The following is a 14,848-nucleotide window of genomic DNA, read 5'->3' on the forward strand; positions in this document are numbered from 1 at the left end:
AGTGGAAACAGTAAGACTATTAGCCAACATTTTAAGTTAAAACTTGAAGTTGCTACTGACCCCAATCTTCCCAGGCAAGTAGCAGGCCATGCCAGGTGAAAATAATTTAAAATGTTATGCTATTTCAAATAAAGCTTTTCTGAAACAGAATTAAGAAAAAGTGAGCTCAGCCAAATCCATGTTGAGTTTAGCACCATCACTACCCTTCGGGCCTTGTACTCTCACCAAGGCACTCAGCCAACTGTGGAAAAGAAATATACACAGGAGACTCAAGAAACATCTTATTAATACAGTATTTATTTGTCTTTTCTCTGTCAAACCCTGAGCCAACCACGTTCCCCAGGCCGCCTGGGAGGTATAGGAAAAGGAACACACAGGGCCGACCAGACACGGGAGAAAGAACTATGGGAGGTGGAGACGGCTCCTTCACATGGCGAAGAGGATGAGAAAGGCCACCATCAGGCAAAAGAGCCCCATGGCCTCTGAGAGGGCAAAGCCCAGAATGGCGTAGGAGAAGAGCTGCTGCTTCAGAGAAGGGTTCCTGGAGAAGGAGAGGAGAGAAGACTGAAATTCTAGTTCACACAAAGAAAAGGACAAATATCTAAGATGGGCTCAGGGAGAATTCTCCTCTTTATCTTACATAAGGAAGCTTTTAGGGTAACACCATCATGCCCAAGTTCTTGCCCTGATTCCCCAAAGGCTCTATAAGAACTGAATGAAGGGGGAGCAGACAATCTAAAATCCTGTAACATGGCCCAGGTATAATCATGACCTTCTCTAATGGTTCACCCATCTCATTACCACAAATTAAGACCTCTTGGCCTAGACACTTAATATCCAGGGTCCAAATAGGATGGAAGAGGCATCCAGAGTGGAAGGGTCTATCTAGAGCAGTGTTTTCAAACTTTAAGCAGAACTCCAATATAGTAAACATCCAAAAGTCAAACTGCAATGGTACAAAAGTAGGGGAAATTTTAACAGCTTGGTCTCCCCTTTATTCACTAAGACAGTCTCTGGGGCACATCCTCAGAATCCAAGGGATTTATGGAACACAATTAGAACACCGCTCTTCTAGAAGACCAGAGAGTAAGAAGGACAGATTATGTTCTCTCATTTCAAATAGTCAAAAGATTCGGGGCTTTAAGAAGCTACAAATGGGCTGGGTGCAGTGGCTCACCCCTGTAATCCCAGCACTTTGGGAGGCCAAGGCAGGCAGATCACTTGAAGCCAGAAGTTGGAGACCAGCCTGGCCAACATGGTGAAATCCCGTCTCTACTAAAAGTACAAAAATTAGGCTAGGTGCGGTGGCTCGCGCCTGTAATCCCAGCACTTTGGGAGGCTGAGACAAGTAGATCGCTTGAGGTCAGGAGTTCGAGATCAGCCTGGCCAACGTGGTGAAACCGTCTCTACTAAAAATACAAAACTTGCCGGGCGCAGTGGCTCACGCCTGTAATCCCAGCACTTTGGGAGGCCGAGACGGGCGGATCATGAGGTCAGGAGATCAAGACCATCATGGCTAACATGGTAAAACCCCGTCTCTACTAAAAACACAAAAATTAGCCGGGCACCTGTAGTCCCAGCTACACGGGAGGCTGAGGCAGGAGAATGGTGTGAACCCGGGAAGCGGAGCTTGCAGTGAGTGGAGATCGCGCCACTGCACTCCAGCCTGGGCGACAGAGCGAGACTCCATCTCAAAAAAAAAAAAAAAAACCAAAAAAAAAAAAAACCACACAAAAATTGCCGGGCGCAGTGGTTCACGCCTGTAATCCCAGCACTTTGGGAGGCCGAGGCAGGTGGATCACAAGGTCAGGAGATCGAGACCATCCTAGCTAACACGGTGAAACCCCATCTATACTAAAAATACAAAAAATTAGTCAGGCATGGTGGCAGGTACTTGTAGTCCCAGCTACTCAGGAGGCTGAGACAGGAGAATGGCGTGAACCCGGGAGGCGGAGGATGCAGTGAGCCAAGACTGCACAGTTGTATTCCAGCCTGGGTGACAGAGCGAGACCCGTCTCAAAAAAAAAAAAAAAAAAAAAACCAACACACACACTCACAAAAAACCCAAAGATTAGCTGGGGGTAGCAGTGCATGCCTGTAATCCCAGCTACTTGGGAGGCTGAGACAGGAGAATCATTTGAACCCGGGAAGCAGAGATTGCAGTGGGCTGGGATTATGCCGCTGCACTTCAGTCTGGGAAACAGTGAGACTCCATCTCAAAAAAAAAAAAAAAGTTACAAATGGTTTATGGGGTTTATTAATTGTAGTAGTATGGATAAAGGACTCTCAATGTTGAAGGCCCATATATAACCTGTATTTCCCTTACTCTGATACCTCCAGAAGTCTTAATGGGTAAGGTAAATCAACATCAACATTTAACAGAATAGTGAATAAAGCAGCAGTCAGACTTCTTAATACAAATTCGTAAAAAGAACTCTATTTCCCAAAAGACATTAAGATAACTTGCTGGTCTCTAGAGGACTAATTTGGTTTTAACTTTGAGTTATCCAGAGCTGGGAGTACTAAACAGTCCCAGACGTCAGAAACCAGGGGCTGGCTGCAGTGCCAGTTTTCCCAGAAGTGACAGAGGGAAATTCCCAGAGATGGGGAAAAACAGCAGTAAAGTCACTATGTTCACTGAGTCTCTAGAACAGGGAAGGTAAACATTTTCTGTAAAGGGCCACATTGTAAATAATTTTAGGTTTTGCAGGCCACATATAGTCTCTTTTGCTTTAAAACAAAAATGAAACCTTTTAAAAATGTGAAACCAATTTTTTTTTGAGGAAAAAAAAAAAAAGAGTTTCACTCTTTTGCCCAGGCTGGAATGCAGTGGCGTGACTGCTACTCACTGCAACCTCTGCCTCCTGGGTTCAAGTGATTTTCCTGCCTCAGCCTCCTGAGTAGCTGGGAACACAGGCAACTGCCACCACGCCTGGCTAATTTTTGTATTTTTAGTAGAGAAGGGGTTTCACCATGTTGGCCAGGCTGGTCTCGAACTCCTGACCTCATGATCTGCCCGCCTCAGCCTCCCAAAGTGCTGGGATTACACGCGTAAGGCACCACACCCGGCCATGAAATTATTTTTAGCTCAATCATACAAAACCAGGCTATGGCCCATATTTGGCCCTTAGGCCTTAGTTTGCCAACACATGCTCTAGACCAAAGCTGTTCATAAAACTTTCTTCAACGACACAATGATATAAATATTCTTATATATATATATATATATATATATATATATATATATATATGCATTTGTTTGTTTGTTTGTTTTTTCAGATACAGTCTCACTCTGTTGCCCAGACTGGAATGCAGTGGCAACATCCTGGCTCATGGCAACCTCCACCTCCTGGGTTCAAGCAATTCTCCTGTCCAGCCTCCTGAGTAGCTGGAACTACAGGCGCCCATCACAATGCCTGGATAATTTTTGTATTTTTAGTAGAGACAGAGTTTCACCATATTGACCAGGTTGGTCTCAAACTCCTGATGTCAGGTGATCCACTCGCCTTGATCTCCCAAAGTGCAGGATTACAGGCATGAACCACCTTGCCCAGCCTATATTTGTTTTTCTTTCTGCTTTTTTTCTTCCCCCCAAAGTCTCACTCTGTCACCTAGGCTGGAGTATAGTGGCATGATCTTGGCTCACGGCTCACTGCAACCTCCACCTCCCGGGTTCAAACGATTCTCCTGCCGCAGCCTCCTGAACAGCTGGGATTACAGGCACATGCCTCCATGCCCAGCTAATTTTTGTATTTTTAGTAGAGATGGGGTTTCGTCATGTTGGCCAGGCTGGTCTTGAACTCCGGACCTCAAGTGATCCGCCTGCCCCGGCCTCCCAAAGTGCTGGGATTAGTGAGCCACTGTGCCCAGCCAAGCATTCTATATTTGCATTGTTGAATATAGTAGCCTCTAGCCACATCTGGCTACTGAGCACTTGAAATATGGTTAGTGTGACTGAAGAACGGAAAACCTAAACTATGTATTTTTAATTAATTAAAACTAAAATTCAGGCCAGGCACAGTGGCTCACGCCTGTAATCCTGGCAGTTTGGAAGGCCGAAGTGGGTGGATCACTTGAGGTCAGGAGTTAAAACAGCCTGGCCAACATGGCGAAACCCCATCTCTACTAAAAACACAAAAATTAGCTGGGTGTCATTGTGCGCGCCTATAATCCCAGCTACTTGGGAGGCTGAGGTACAAGAATCGCTTGAACCCAGAGGCAGAAGTGGCAGTGAGTTGAGATTACGCCACTACACTCCAGCCTGGGCGACAGAGCGTGACTGTCTCAAAATAAACAACCAACATGTAGCTAGTGGCTACAGAGTGGGATAGTACAGTTCTAGACCCCCAAATATTTTCTGACCTTTGGAAAGCATATCAGATAACCAGTGGAGGGCCCAACTTATCTTACCTGGCATAACCGATGATGAGGCTCCCAAACACAGTCCCAATCCCAGCCCCAGAGCCAGCCACCCCAACTGTGGCAGCCCCAGCTCCAATGAACTTGGCTGCTGTGTCGATGTCCCTTGAAATGGCGCTGGTTTGGAAGCTGCGGCTAGAGACAAGTGAGGTAAGGGGACGTGAGACTGCCAAGCTGCTGAGGCTCTGTGAAAAAGAGGCAGGTAGAAGGTAAAGTTTTTTGCTTTAGTAACTTTTTTACCATTTAAAACCTTTATGCTGCCAAATCCCATTGTTTCTCCCCCAAACGGAAAACTGTTTAACCCCCTAAAATGCTGGCAAGCAGAACCTTTTAATGTAGGATATAGACTTCAAATGCCATGAAGATTCAGGTGTGGTCAAGAAGTGTAAGACTGAGGCCCTAGTCTATTCTTGCTGCCCCAAGGAGATAATCTTCCTAGGACTAAATGCTTCCAACTGAAGTCAGTTGACTAGGCCAAGTAACAGCAGTTAGCAGCAGTGCACAAGGGCATGTGCTACCAGTGGCAAAAGTTGGAGCACTATAGCATACAGCATATTAACATTCTCCATCTCCAACTAAAGCCCATGGCCTTGGCTATTCGTGAATTTTAGCCTGTGATGACTGTCCTCAGCATTCTACCTCCTGGTTCTGGCAGGTAACCCTCCCCACCCATCACCCCCAAAACCACAGTCCCAACTCCACCAGTAAGGTACCTCATCTGTCAGTATCTCCGGTCGTTTCAGCACCACTGCAGATAGCGGACGGCTCAGCAGCTGTGAGGTGCTCTTGACCTAGCAGGAATGACATACAGGGGCAGGAAGGTCAATGAAGACTGGAGAGGAGTTTCAGAACTATGCCACGTTGTTATATCATCAGACAGGATTTTCTTTCCTCTGATGGCCTTCCCATCTTCACACATACATTAGAATTCTGGATCATTCTTCCTTTTAGCAAAGTCTAAATTAAAGAACCACACCATTTCTCTTGCTTCTCAGACTTTGCTTTAAAGAAAGAAAGTCTACTTCCTTTTGGGCTACAAGGGAGCATCCACCCTTGCTGTATCCTTTTATAGCTCTTGAGAATAAGAAGAAATCTAAGTCTCAGAAGCATTTGCCTCACTCAACAAGGGAGATATACACAGATGCTCCTCAACTTCCCATAGGGTTATGTGCCAATAAATCCATCACACATTGAAAAACCATTTAATACTGCTAACCTACCAAACACCATAGTCTGGCCTAGCCTAGCCTTCAATGTGCTCAAAAAGCTTACATTAGCTTATAGTTAGGTGAAATCACCTAGCAACACAGTACGCTGTAGAGTGCTGGTTGTTTACCCTTGTGACTGGGCAGGTGACTGGGAGCTGTGGCTTGCTGCTGTAGTATTGCAACAGAGTATTGTACCACACATTGCGAGCCTGGGAAAAGATAAAGATTAGTAATTCGAAGTATGGCTTTTTTGTTTTGTTTTGAGACAGAGTCTTGCTCTATCACCAGGCTGGAATGCAGTGGCGTGATCTCAGCTCAGCTCGCTGCAACCTCCACCTCCCAGGTTCAAGCAATTCTCCTGCCTCAGCCTCCTGAGTAGCTGGGACTACAGGCACCCACAACCACGCCCAGCTAATTTTTGTATTTTTAGTAGAGACAGGTTTTCACCATATTGGCCAGGCTGGTTTTGAATTCCTGACCTCAGGTGATCCACCCACCTCGGCCTCCCAAGGTGCTGGGATTACAGGCATGAGCCATCACGCCCACCCCGAAGTATGGTTTCTAATGAATACATATCATTTTTGCATCATCATAAAGTTAAAAAAAAAATCTTAAGTCAAATCATCTAAAGTTGGGGGCCATCTGTACGGGTAATGGTCAGCCCACAAGAAAGAAGCCAGTAACTTTCCCTGAACACATCCTTTTGGAAAACAGGAACAAAGATTCATGCTCAAAATTTGTCTCCTTCTGGTAGCCTTTTCTGACTAACCCCAACCCAGTGACACCAAAATAGACACATGGTGATTAACGGCCAGGGCTTTAGGCATCAGATAAAGTGAGATGCAAATCTTATCAGCAGTGTACTCTCAGGATAAGTCGCTTAAACCTTTCTAAGCCTGTATTCTCATTTATGAAATCAAAATATCATCTCTCAGGGTTGATTTGAAGAGTAAATGAGATTATGTATACCAATCAGTAAACTCAGTGCGAAGGCACATGATAAATGCTAAATAAATGGTACTCTTTTTTATTTGTGAATGAACCAACCGCCTCCTCTAACTACTATTTAAAATATTTCTTCCATACTGTTGTTTCTGAGTCAAATACTTTTCCAATGTGTATTTATGTAAATTTTAGCTTCCTATCCAAATTTAAGTCCCATAATGAACTCTTTAGCTCTGTATCACTCAGGACAAGATCCTACACACAGTGCATACTCAGTCCAAGTTATGTAATCTACTTATGTTTACCACTCTGGATGGCCAGTTTACATGACATATAGTTTCAGGAGTAGGAATAACTTGATCTTGGTCTAGATTCTCATCTGTATTCTTCTCCTAAGATGGCTGGTTAATAATTAACTGGCTACAGCCAGGCACGGTGGTTCATGCCTGTAATACCAGCAATTTAGGAGGCCGAGGAGGGCGGATCACCTGAGGTTGGGAGTTCAAGACCAGCCTGACCAACACGGAGAGACCCTGTCTCTACTCAAATCATGAGGTCAGGAGTTTGAGACCAGCCTGGCCAACATGGTGAAACCCCATCTCTACTAAAAATACAAAAATTAGCTGGGTGTGGTGGCAGGTGCCTGTAATCCCAGCTACTCGGGAGTCAGAGGCAGGAGAATCGCTTGAACCTGGGAGGCGGAGGTTGTGGTGGATCACACCATTGCAGCCTGGGCAACAAGAGCGAAACTCTGTCTCAAAAAAAGAAAAAAAAGAAAAAAGAATTAACTGACCACCAAGGGATATGGGGCAGGAGAGTATCTAGCAAGCATTCACTCTCCCCTGTTAGGCAATCATAGCAAAGGGCCTTCCCTCACCAAGAATCTTTCTTACTTATTCACTTATTTATTTTTTGAGACAGAGTCTTGCTCTGTCGCCCTGGCTGGAGTGCAGTGGTGTGATCTTGGCTCACTGCAACCTCCACCTCCAGCTATTCTCTTGCCTCAGCCTCCTGAGTAGCTGGGATTACAGGCACCCGCCACCACGCCCAACTGGTTTTTGTATTTTTAGTAGAGATGGGGTTTCACCATGTTGGCCAGGCTGGTTTTGAACTCCTGGCCTCAAGTGATATGCCCGCCTGGACCTCCTCTCCCCCAGCCTTGCTGTGAAGAACAAGATCTGATGGAAAGAGAGACAAGATGTCTCTCCTTTAAAACTCTCCCAGAAAAACAGGTACTCACCAAGGAGGGAGTGGAGATGAACCTGGAGCAGGCGAACATTTTCAGGGGGTGAGGGGCTGTGGCAGGAGAGCTGGAATTATAGAAGCAGTATTGTAAACACTCTCCTCATTCACTAAACTATATCCTTATTAGCAGAAAAGGGGCCCTAGAAAGCTTAACTGGCCCAGAAAACAGTGACTGACCTTAAGTCATCGGCAGAAATAGAATTAAAACCCTGAAGTCATGACTTCTTCCAGAAACCCCACACAGCTCCCAAGATTTCCTTATAACCAAGTGACTTCCCCTGGTCTCAACAAGTGATCACTTGGGATTTGCAGTTGCCACACGAATTTTCCCAGAGTGTCTTTTGCCTAAGTTCTCCTTAGTTTTTATGCAAAACGAACCCTTCTCAAGACTTCATCATCTGGATCTTTAAAAGTTGCCCTTTAGGGTGGGCACGTGGTTCACGCCTGTAATCCCAGCACTTTGGGAGGCCAAGGTGGGCGAATCATGAGGTCAGGAGTTCAAGACCAGCCTGACCAACACAGTGAAACCCCATCTCTACTAAAAATACAAAAATTAGCCAGGTGTGGTGGTGCATGCCTATAATCCCAGCTACTCAGGAGGCTGAAGCAAGAGAATTGCTTGAATCCAGGAGGCAGAGGCTGCAGTGAGCAGAGACCACACCACTGCACTCCAGCCTGGGTGACAGAGCATGAGTCTCAAAAAGACAAACAAACAAAAAAGTTGCCCTTTAGATTCTTTGTAGTTTTGGGAGATATTTGTTGAAGGCCAAGACACTGGAAGGTCTCCAACAATCTCTTTGCTGATCCCTGGAAGTATCCAATTCCTCAAAATACTTCAATTTCCTGTATTAATAAGATGAGGAAGATCAAGGAAGAACTCTGCTATTAGTCTATCTAAAAGGTATTAGTGGCCGGGTGCGGTGGTTCACACCTGTAATCCCAGCACTTTGGGAGGCTAAGGCAGGTGGATCACAAGGTCAGGAGTTCGAGACCAGCCTGACCAAGATGGAGAAACCCTGTCTCTACTAAAAATACAAAATTAGTCAGGTGTGGTGGTGCATGTCTGTAATCCCAGCTACTGAGGAGGCTGAGGCAGGAGAATCGCTTGAATCCGGGTGGCAGAGGCTGCGGTGAGCCAAAATTGCGCCATTGCACTCCAGCCTGGGCAACAGGAGGGAAACTCCGTCTCAAAAAAAAAAAAAAAAAAAGTATTAAATTGTGTCTCCCCAAGATCTAAAGAAGTCCTGACACCCTATAGGTAACTAAGTTGGTAGAAGTGAACTTACCTGAAACAGAAGGTGAGTTAAAAACCTAAAGGCAGGGGGGTTTCTCCAAGTGAAGTGAGCAGCCCATCTGAACCAGAATTATCTGGGTGGTGTATGTATTAAAAAATGCATATTCTAGGGCCCAACTTGGACCTTCCTGGTCAAGATCTCTGGGGGAGCTAGGTTCAGTGGCTCACTCCTGTAATCCCAACATTTTGAGAAGCTGGGGCAGAGAGATAACTTGAAGCCAGGAGTTTAAGACCAGCCTGGGCAAACAGCAAGACCTCGGCTCTACAAAAAATAAAATTAGTCAGGTGAGGTGGAAGTGCACCTGTAGTCCCAGCTACTCCAGAAGCTGAGGCAGGAGGACTGCTTCAGCCCAGGAGTTGGAGGGTTCAGTGAGCTATGACCATGCCACTGTACTTCAGTATGGGCAACAACGTGAAACTCCGTCTACAAACAAACAAAAATGATCTCTCGGAATAAGGCTCAAGTGCCCTGTATTTCAAACAAGTTTCCCACATGATTATTATATATACTTAACGCAAGAGCGTGACCTTAAACCCAGTCTTGAAACTGCAGTAGTGGTAGAGGATAGACTTGAACTTGGATCTTTTAAGTTACATGCTTTCTAATGTCACAGGCTGAAATACTCAGTGAATGCTTAGGCCTATTAAATGCCACTTCCTTAAATGAACTGAACTCAGATTGTCCCAGGTTAAAACACTTCTGAATCCAAGATCTTAATTGCTTTTGTAGTGACAGTGTCATTATAAAAAATTTTGTTGCCCAGGCTGGTGTGGAACTCCTGGCATCAAACGATCTTCCCACCTTGGTCTCCCAATGTTGGGATTACAGGTATGAGCCACCACACCCAGCCTTAATTACTTTTAGGTTAATGGATGTCTTCAACTCTTGTCCTATCTAGAACTCTGATTTTTGCCTATAGGTAACTCTAACCCAATTTTGCTGCTGTACTATTCACGTTTTGTTGAGTCAAAATCCAATAGTTCTTTAAGGCTTTTAGAAAAAGAAGGGGTGTTTTTTTCTAAGGGAATTATACCATATTATCATCTTTGTAAAATGCAACTCTTAGGGGGATTAAGTATGTTCATTTACAAATTAACATACACAAAGAGTTTAATGTGGTGCTGGCATGTAACAAACCCACAACAAAGGGTGGCAATTAAGTGATCCCACCATTGGCTATCTAATCATGGCAAGTCTGCAATTGTTAGCCTACAACTTGGGCAAAGGTACTATCCAGAATCAGAACTCCTAAATCATCACGGGCTTTTTGCTCAATGTAGATGAGTCACAGGGGTGGTGACTTAACTATTCCTTTCCTTAAACTATCTTTTCCCTGTAACAGCAGAATCTGGGGAGGTTAATTAATCCTTGACAGGAAGGCTGGCAGGCAGGGACTCATGCTGGCCCCACTAGCTTGGCCTTACCCCACCTTTCTGGGCCTGCTGCCTCAACAGAAACCGTCATCTCTAGCCCACCACTTTTGACTTTTCCAACTTCACCAGCGTACCAGGATGCGAGAAACGTACTGGTAAACAACTAGTGATTCCAAAGCAACCAGCCTCTCTCTTCGGCCTTAGCTATCCTCAAGCCACAACCTAACGGGAGGCGATGTTTTGGCTTTTTTTTTTTTTTTTTTTCCCCACTTCTACCATGTTCAAGGTTTACTTTTTAAATTGAGGGGTGCTGACTAGAGGGATTGGTGACTTTAGACGATCCACTATCTCCATTGCTCGGAGCACCTGAGGTCCTGGGACCGAAAGTCTGGAGACTTCAGAATAAAGAAGGCACAAGCCAGGATGAGAAGAGAAAGCACAGACAGGAGGGGAGGGCCTGGGGGTTGTGACAATCTGAAAGGGCCAGAGGCCGAGAAAAGAGTGTCCGTAGGGGCTGGGTGGAACAGGTGAAAAGCAGCACTCCAAGATCTAACTTTGGCCAGCGCCAAGGCACCCTCCCCCAACAAGACATCCAAGATGGCGCCAGGCCCGCGCGGTTGGAGGTCACCGGCACGCGGAAGACCCAGTTCTAAGGCGCAGGGGTAGCGGGAGCCAGGGAGGAAGCGAGGACAAGGGTGGGAGCAAGCAAGGTAAGAGCCTCAAAGCATCCGCGCGAGGTGGGGTGTCCCGCGCGCGTGCGCGGCGCACAGAGGGCACTAGGTCCCAAGGCCTTACCTTCTCCCAGTGCAGAGAAGACAGAGAGGGGCGGAACAGCGGGAATAGCGAAAGGAAGGCTCAGCGCATGCGTGGCCTGGGCCAACGAGTCGCTCCACCACGGATAGAGTGATTGCAACATAGAGGATCAGCTCAGGCATTACAGCGCCGCCTGCCAGGGCTGTGGCGGTATCCGGCCAGTTGCTCCACCTGGCGTTCGAGAAGAGAAACTACAGCGAGCGCCGACAGTGCAGAAATGAGGCCAACTCCGCAGAGTAAGCGGATCCGTAACGTGGCCGGCGGTTCGGTCTGTACCACGTTTGGGATCGCGGACTTGCGCCCCCTTTCCGAGCATGCGCAGTCACACTGCCAAGACAACAAAACTCCTACTCAGAATTCAGTGTTAACATACAGTCAGGAATGGGGTTCAGTGCCTAAAATGCAGCAGGAGGAAGATCTTGGGAGTCCTGCTTTCTGTCGCGCCGGGACCCTGGCATCACTGGATGGCAAACCGGCTCAATGGGCGAATAGTCAGCAAAATGCCGCAGCTGCTTCTGGTGGCTTCGCCCTTTCCCCCCCTTCCCGTTTCCTCCTTTCCATTCTGGTAATAAACCATGAGAAAGCAGCAACAGCGAGCCAGAAGATAGGGCTAAATATGATCCGAATCTCTCTTTCCTGGGTCCTGGGACAGTCTAGGAATAACGGGCACTCGCGACTCGCTGTAATGTTGCATGGTCACTCCAGGCTTACCCGAACCTCTGCTCAGGTTTCAACTAGCGAGTTGGGATAAGCAGCGCCCCACTCCCCCGCCCCCATGCTCTCCTGAACGCCCCTCTTCTCTCCCCTTTCGCTCGTCCTTCCCCTGATGGAAGGAGGTGGGGGGCTTCCTGGCCCCTCATCTTTCCTAGGCCTCCTTGTCTCACAGATAGGACCTGCCCTGCCCTTTGGAGCAGGGCGACAAGGCATATCCAGTTCCAAACCTCTGCCGTCCCTGCATCGTGCTCGAACGCAGCACGAGAAAGACGGGAAAAACTCACCAAACCCCATAAAAAATAAAAAATAAAAAGAAAGCCGCGGTCGTAAATAAAGGCAAATCCGCCACCCTCTGAGGGGCCGTTTGTCCTCCCCTCCTTGGCCCCGTCCTTCCCGCCGCCCCCTCCCGGCTCCCGGGCCCCGCGGCGCCCCGGCCCCGAGCTCCTCCATTTAATCGGATTTGGGAGAAGGGGAGGATAAATCACGGCAGCAGCTTTACGGTCCCGGAGGAGAGGCGAGCCGCAGCCAGGCACACCCCGGCCGGCGATAAAAACCGCCGCTGAAAGCCCACGGAGCAATTTCCCGGGACCCCGAGCGACGCCATTACAGGAATGTAATTTTGCCCGGATGAGGCCCCGAGTTTAATTATCCTCGCGGAGGAATTTCAATGCGGCCAATCCATCTTGCAGGCGGGCGGCAGAGGGATTTATATGGGCCCGTTATTTCACACCGATCCTCCATCTGCATTTTTATGGCCCTGAGCTCCTGAAAGGGAGGGGAAAGAGTGGGGAGAAATAGGAGAAGCAGGCGAGAAGAGGAGGGTGGTGGACTGCCCGTCTTTCCTAAATTCACGTTTCCAGCTCCATTAGGATTCTCACAGGTTCCTCTGAAATCCCCAAATCTCCAGTTCTAGTTGTTGATTACGCCCCGAGCGGGTAGGTAGGTGGGAAATGGAACTAGGATCCTTGGGAATCAATCAACAGGTATTTATCAAGTACCAAGTGGTGCCAGGCACTGTGGAGATGCTGTTAGGAGAAAGACAGGCTAGCAAAGACACAAGTTTATCCCCTGAGGTCTCCAGACATCTCCACTTGCACCAAAACGGAATTCTTTTAAGTTGTCGGCTTCACATCCTCAGTGGCAGAGAAAGTCCACCGTTCTTAGGGGCCACCACCCCCAAACGGCTGTTGCAGCTGTTGCGACAATTTGGACACTCAGATCTGGCTAACAATCCCAGAGGAGGATCAGAGAAGGGGCCTGGGAGGAAGCTAAAGCTGGCTCTTTCCAAAAGTTACAGCCTGCGATGTTTAACACTCCCTTACCCTCATAGAATAATGGGTTCTGCGTTCAGACAAATCTGGGTTCCCAAATCGCTGTGTGACCTTGAGCTAGCTGTTTAACCCCCTTTAAATCTATTTCCTCCTATGTAAATTGGGAAGAATAATAGTACTTACCACACAGTCAATATTGGGATAATACATATGAAGCTTTTAGCAAGGTACTTGGTACCCAGTAAGAGTTCAGTAATTGCTAGCATCAAAATCATCATCGTCACCACCATTACCATCACCACCACCATCATCATCACTGCTTCTATAGTTAAGGGCACTGCAACTCAATTCTACACTGCTACCTATATAGACTGTTTATTGCAAGGTCCTTGAGATAATATCTCCTGAAAGAGACTCAACTACACTTTAAAAACGGTTTCACCTGCATAAATCATACAAAACAAGTTATTTTACTTGCTGGTGAGTGGAGATCTGAGGAGAGGCTGAGAATCCTGGGACTATTACTACGAGACTTGAAGCAAGAAATCAAATCCGCAAGGGAGCAGTGAGGCTACAAAAAGGAGGTTTGTAAGGGGAGGGGTGAATTTGAAGACAACGAAAGATCCAAGAGAAGCTTAGCTGAAGGTCGGGTGATCTTCTTAACTATGGGCTTGGGGAAGGGTCCCTCTTTCACTTCACAAGGGGAAAACTGGGCTCCAGGAAGGAAAGGGTGTGGAGAGAGAACTATCCTTTCCAATCAGTCCCTTTCTTTTCCTACCAGACCATATAACAAGGTTGGCCTGATTGGCCAGTTTTTTTAAATGACTGTGAGTGGCAGATTCTGACTGGTTGGCAGCCTCCCTGCACAGTGGTGACGAAGAAATGAGATTGATCTTTTCTTTCTTAGGATTGGTTAACAAACCTCAGGGGAGGCCAGAGACTCATTTTAATTGACTGGATAGGCTAGGAGAGAGGTTCAGCTTCTCTCTTATGGAAAGTCCAAGTGTCCTTTTCTACAAAGGTCACCAAGGAAGGGTTTTGATTGGTTTATATATGTTTCTTTGGACAAGAAGCCATAGCTTAGAGCAGAAAAATCAAGATAATTGTGCAGGCATGCCACAATGAGAAAGAGCCACAGAAAGAAACAGTAGTGATTTTAAAAACGAGAGACAGAGAGAGAGAGAGAGGGAGAGAGAGAGACAGACAGACACCAGGGCACGAGAAATGCAAAGAAAAGAAAGATATTGCTAGAGAGAAGAGGAAGGGTTTAAATGGCTTGATTTCCATTCCTGATGGCTTAAGATGAGGATACTTTATGATGTGTTTTGCTAGATGTACATGTTGCCAGCAAGTGGCATGGATAGAACAGCTGTCTTCCAGGCAGGAGACTGGGAGTCTAGTCCCAGCCCTGCTACTAAATAGTTGAATAGCTATGCAAGTTACTTCATCTCTCGAAGCTTCAGTTTCCTCATTTGGAAAAATCAGGGAGAGAAGTAGGTGATCTCTAATATTCCATCCAGTGTTAACTTTCCAGGATTCTCTTTCTTTCTGCTAAACAGGCACTT

The 14,848-nt window shown here is 46.7% G+C and overlaps 1 protein-coding gene across 5 annotated transcripts; it reads right to left on the bottom strand.

Annotated features, from left to right (window-relative positions):
* Positions 1 to 279: 279 nt before the first annotated feature.
* ATP5MC2 (ATP synthase membrane subunit c locus 2) lies at positions 280 to 11,435 on the bottom strand. 5 transcript variants are annotated; one of them, XM_073020822.1, is made up of 6 exons: positions 11,281 to 11,403; positions 7,813 to 7,882; positions 5,756 to 5,836; positions 5,133 to 5,210; positions 4,411 to 4,604; positions 280 to 541 (listed from the first exon to the last, which is right to left on the bottom strand). In XM_073020822.1, exons 2-6 carry the CDS (start codon positions 7,849 to 7,851, stop codon positions 427 to 429), a joined length of 507 nt encoding a protein of 168 aa, XP_072876923.1. In that variant the 5' UTR covers positions 7,852 to 7,882; positions 11,281 to 11,403; the 3' UTR covers positions 280 to 426. The 5 variants fall into 5 exon arrangements, with proteins under 5 accessions (XP_072876923.1, XP_072876926.1, XP_072876925.1 ...); XM_073020825.1 differs by lacking the exon at positions 5,756 to 5,836 and adding an exon at positions 8,749 to 9,003 and having other exon boundaries at positions 11,281 to 11,301; XM_073020824.1 differs by lacking the exon at positions 5,756 to 5,836 and adding an exon at positions 7,995 to 9,003 and having other exon boundaries at positions 11,281 to 11,301.
* Between the last annotated feature and the right edge of the window lie 3,413 nt (positions 11,436 to 14,848).

Source organism: Chlorocebus sabaeus, chromosome 11, assembly GCF_047675955.1.
Source record: "Chlorocebus sabaeus isolate Y175 chromosome 11, mChlSab1.0.hap1, whole genome shotgun sequence".
Classification (NCBI taxonomy): domain Eukaryota; kingdom Metazoa; phylum Chordata; class Mammalia; order Primates; family Cercopithecidae; genus Chlorocebus; species Chlorocebus sabaeus.

Bases quoted from the DNA above. Each gene is read 5' to 3' on its own strand.
- ATP5MC2 (XM_008003473.3), bottom strand. From the start codon at position 11,420: ATGCCTGAGCTGATCCTCTATGTTGCAATCACTCTATCCGTGGTGGAG. The intron at 7,883-11,280 runs GTAAGGCCTTGG...CTATAATTCCAG, and splicing joins CTTCTCTGCACTGGGAGAAG to CTCTCCTGCCACAGCCCCTC. The intron at 542-4,410 runs GTAAGATAAGTT...CTCCTTCTCCAG, and splicing joins CTCATCATCGGTTATGCCAG to GAACCCTTCTCTGAAGCAGC.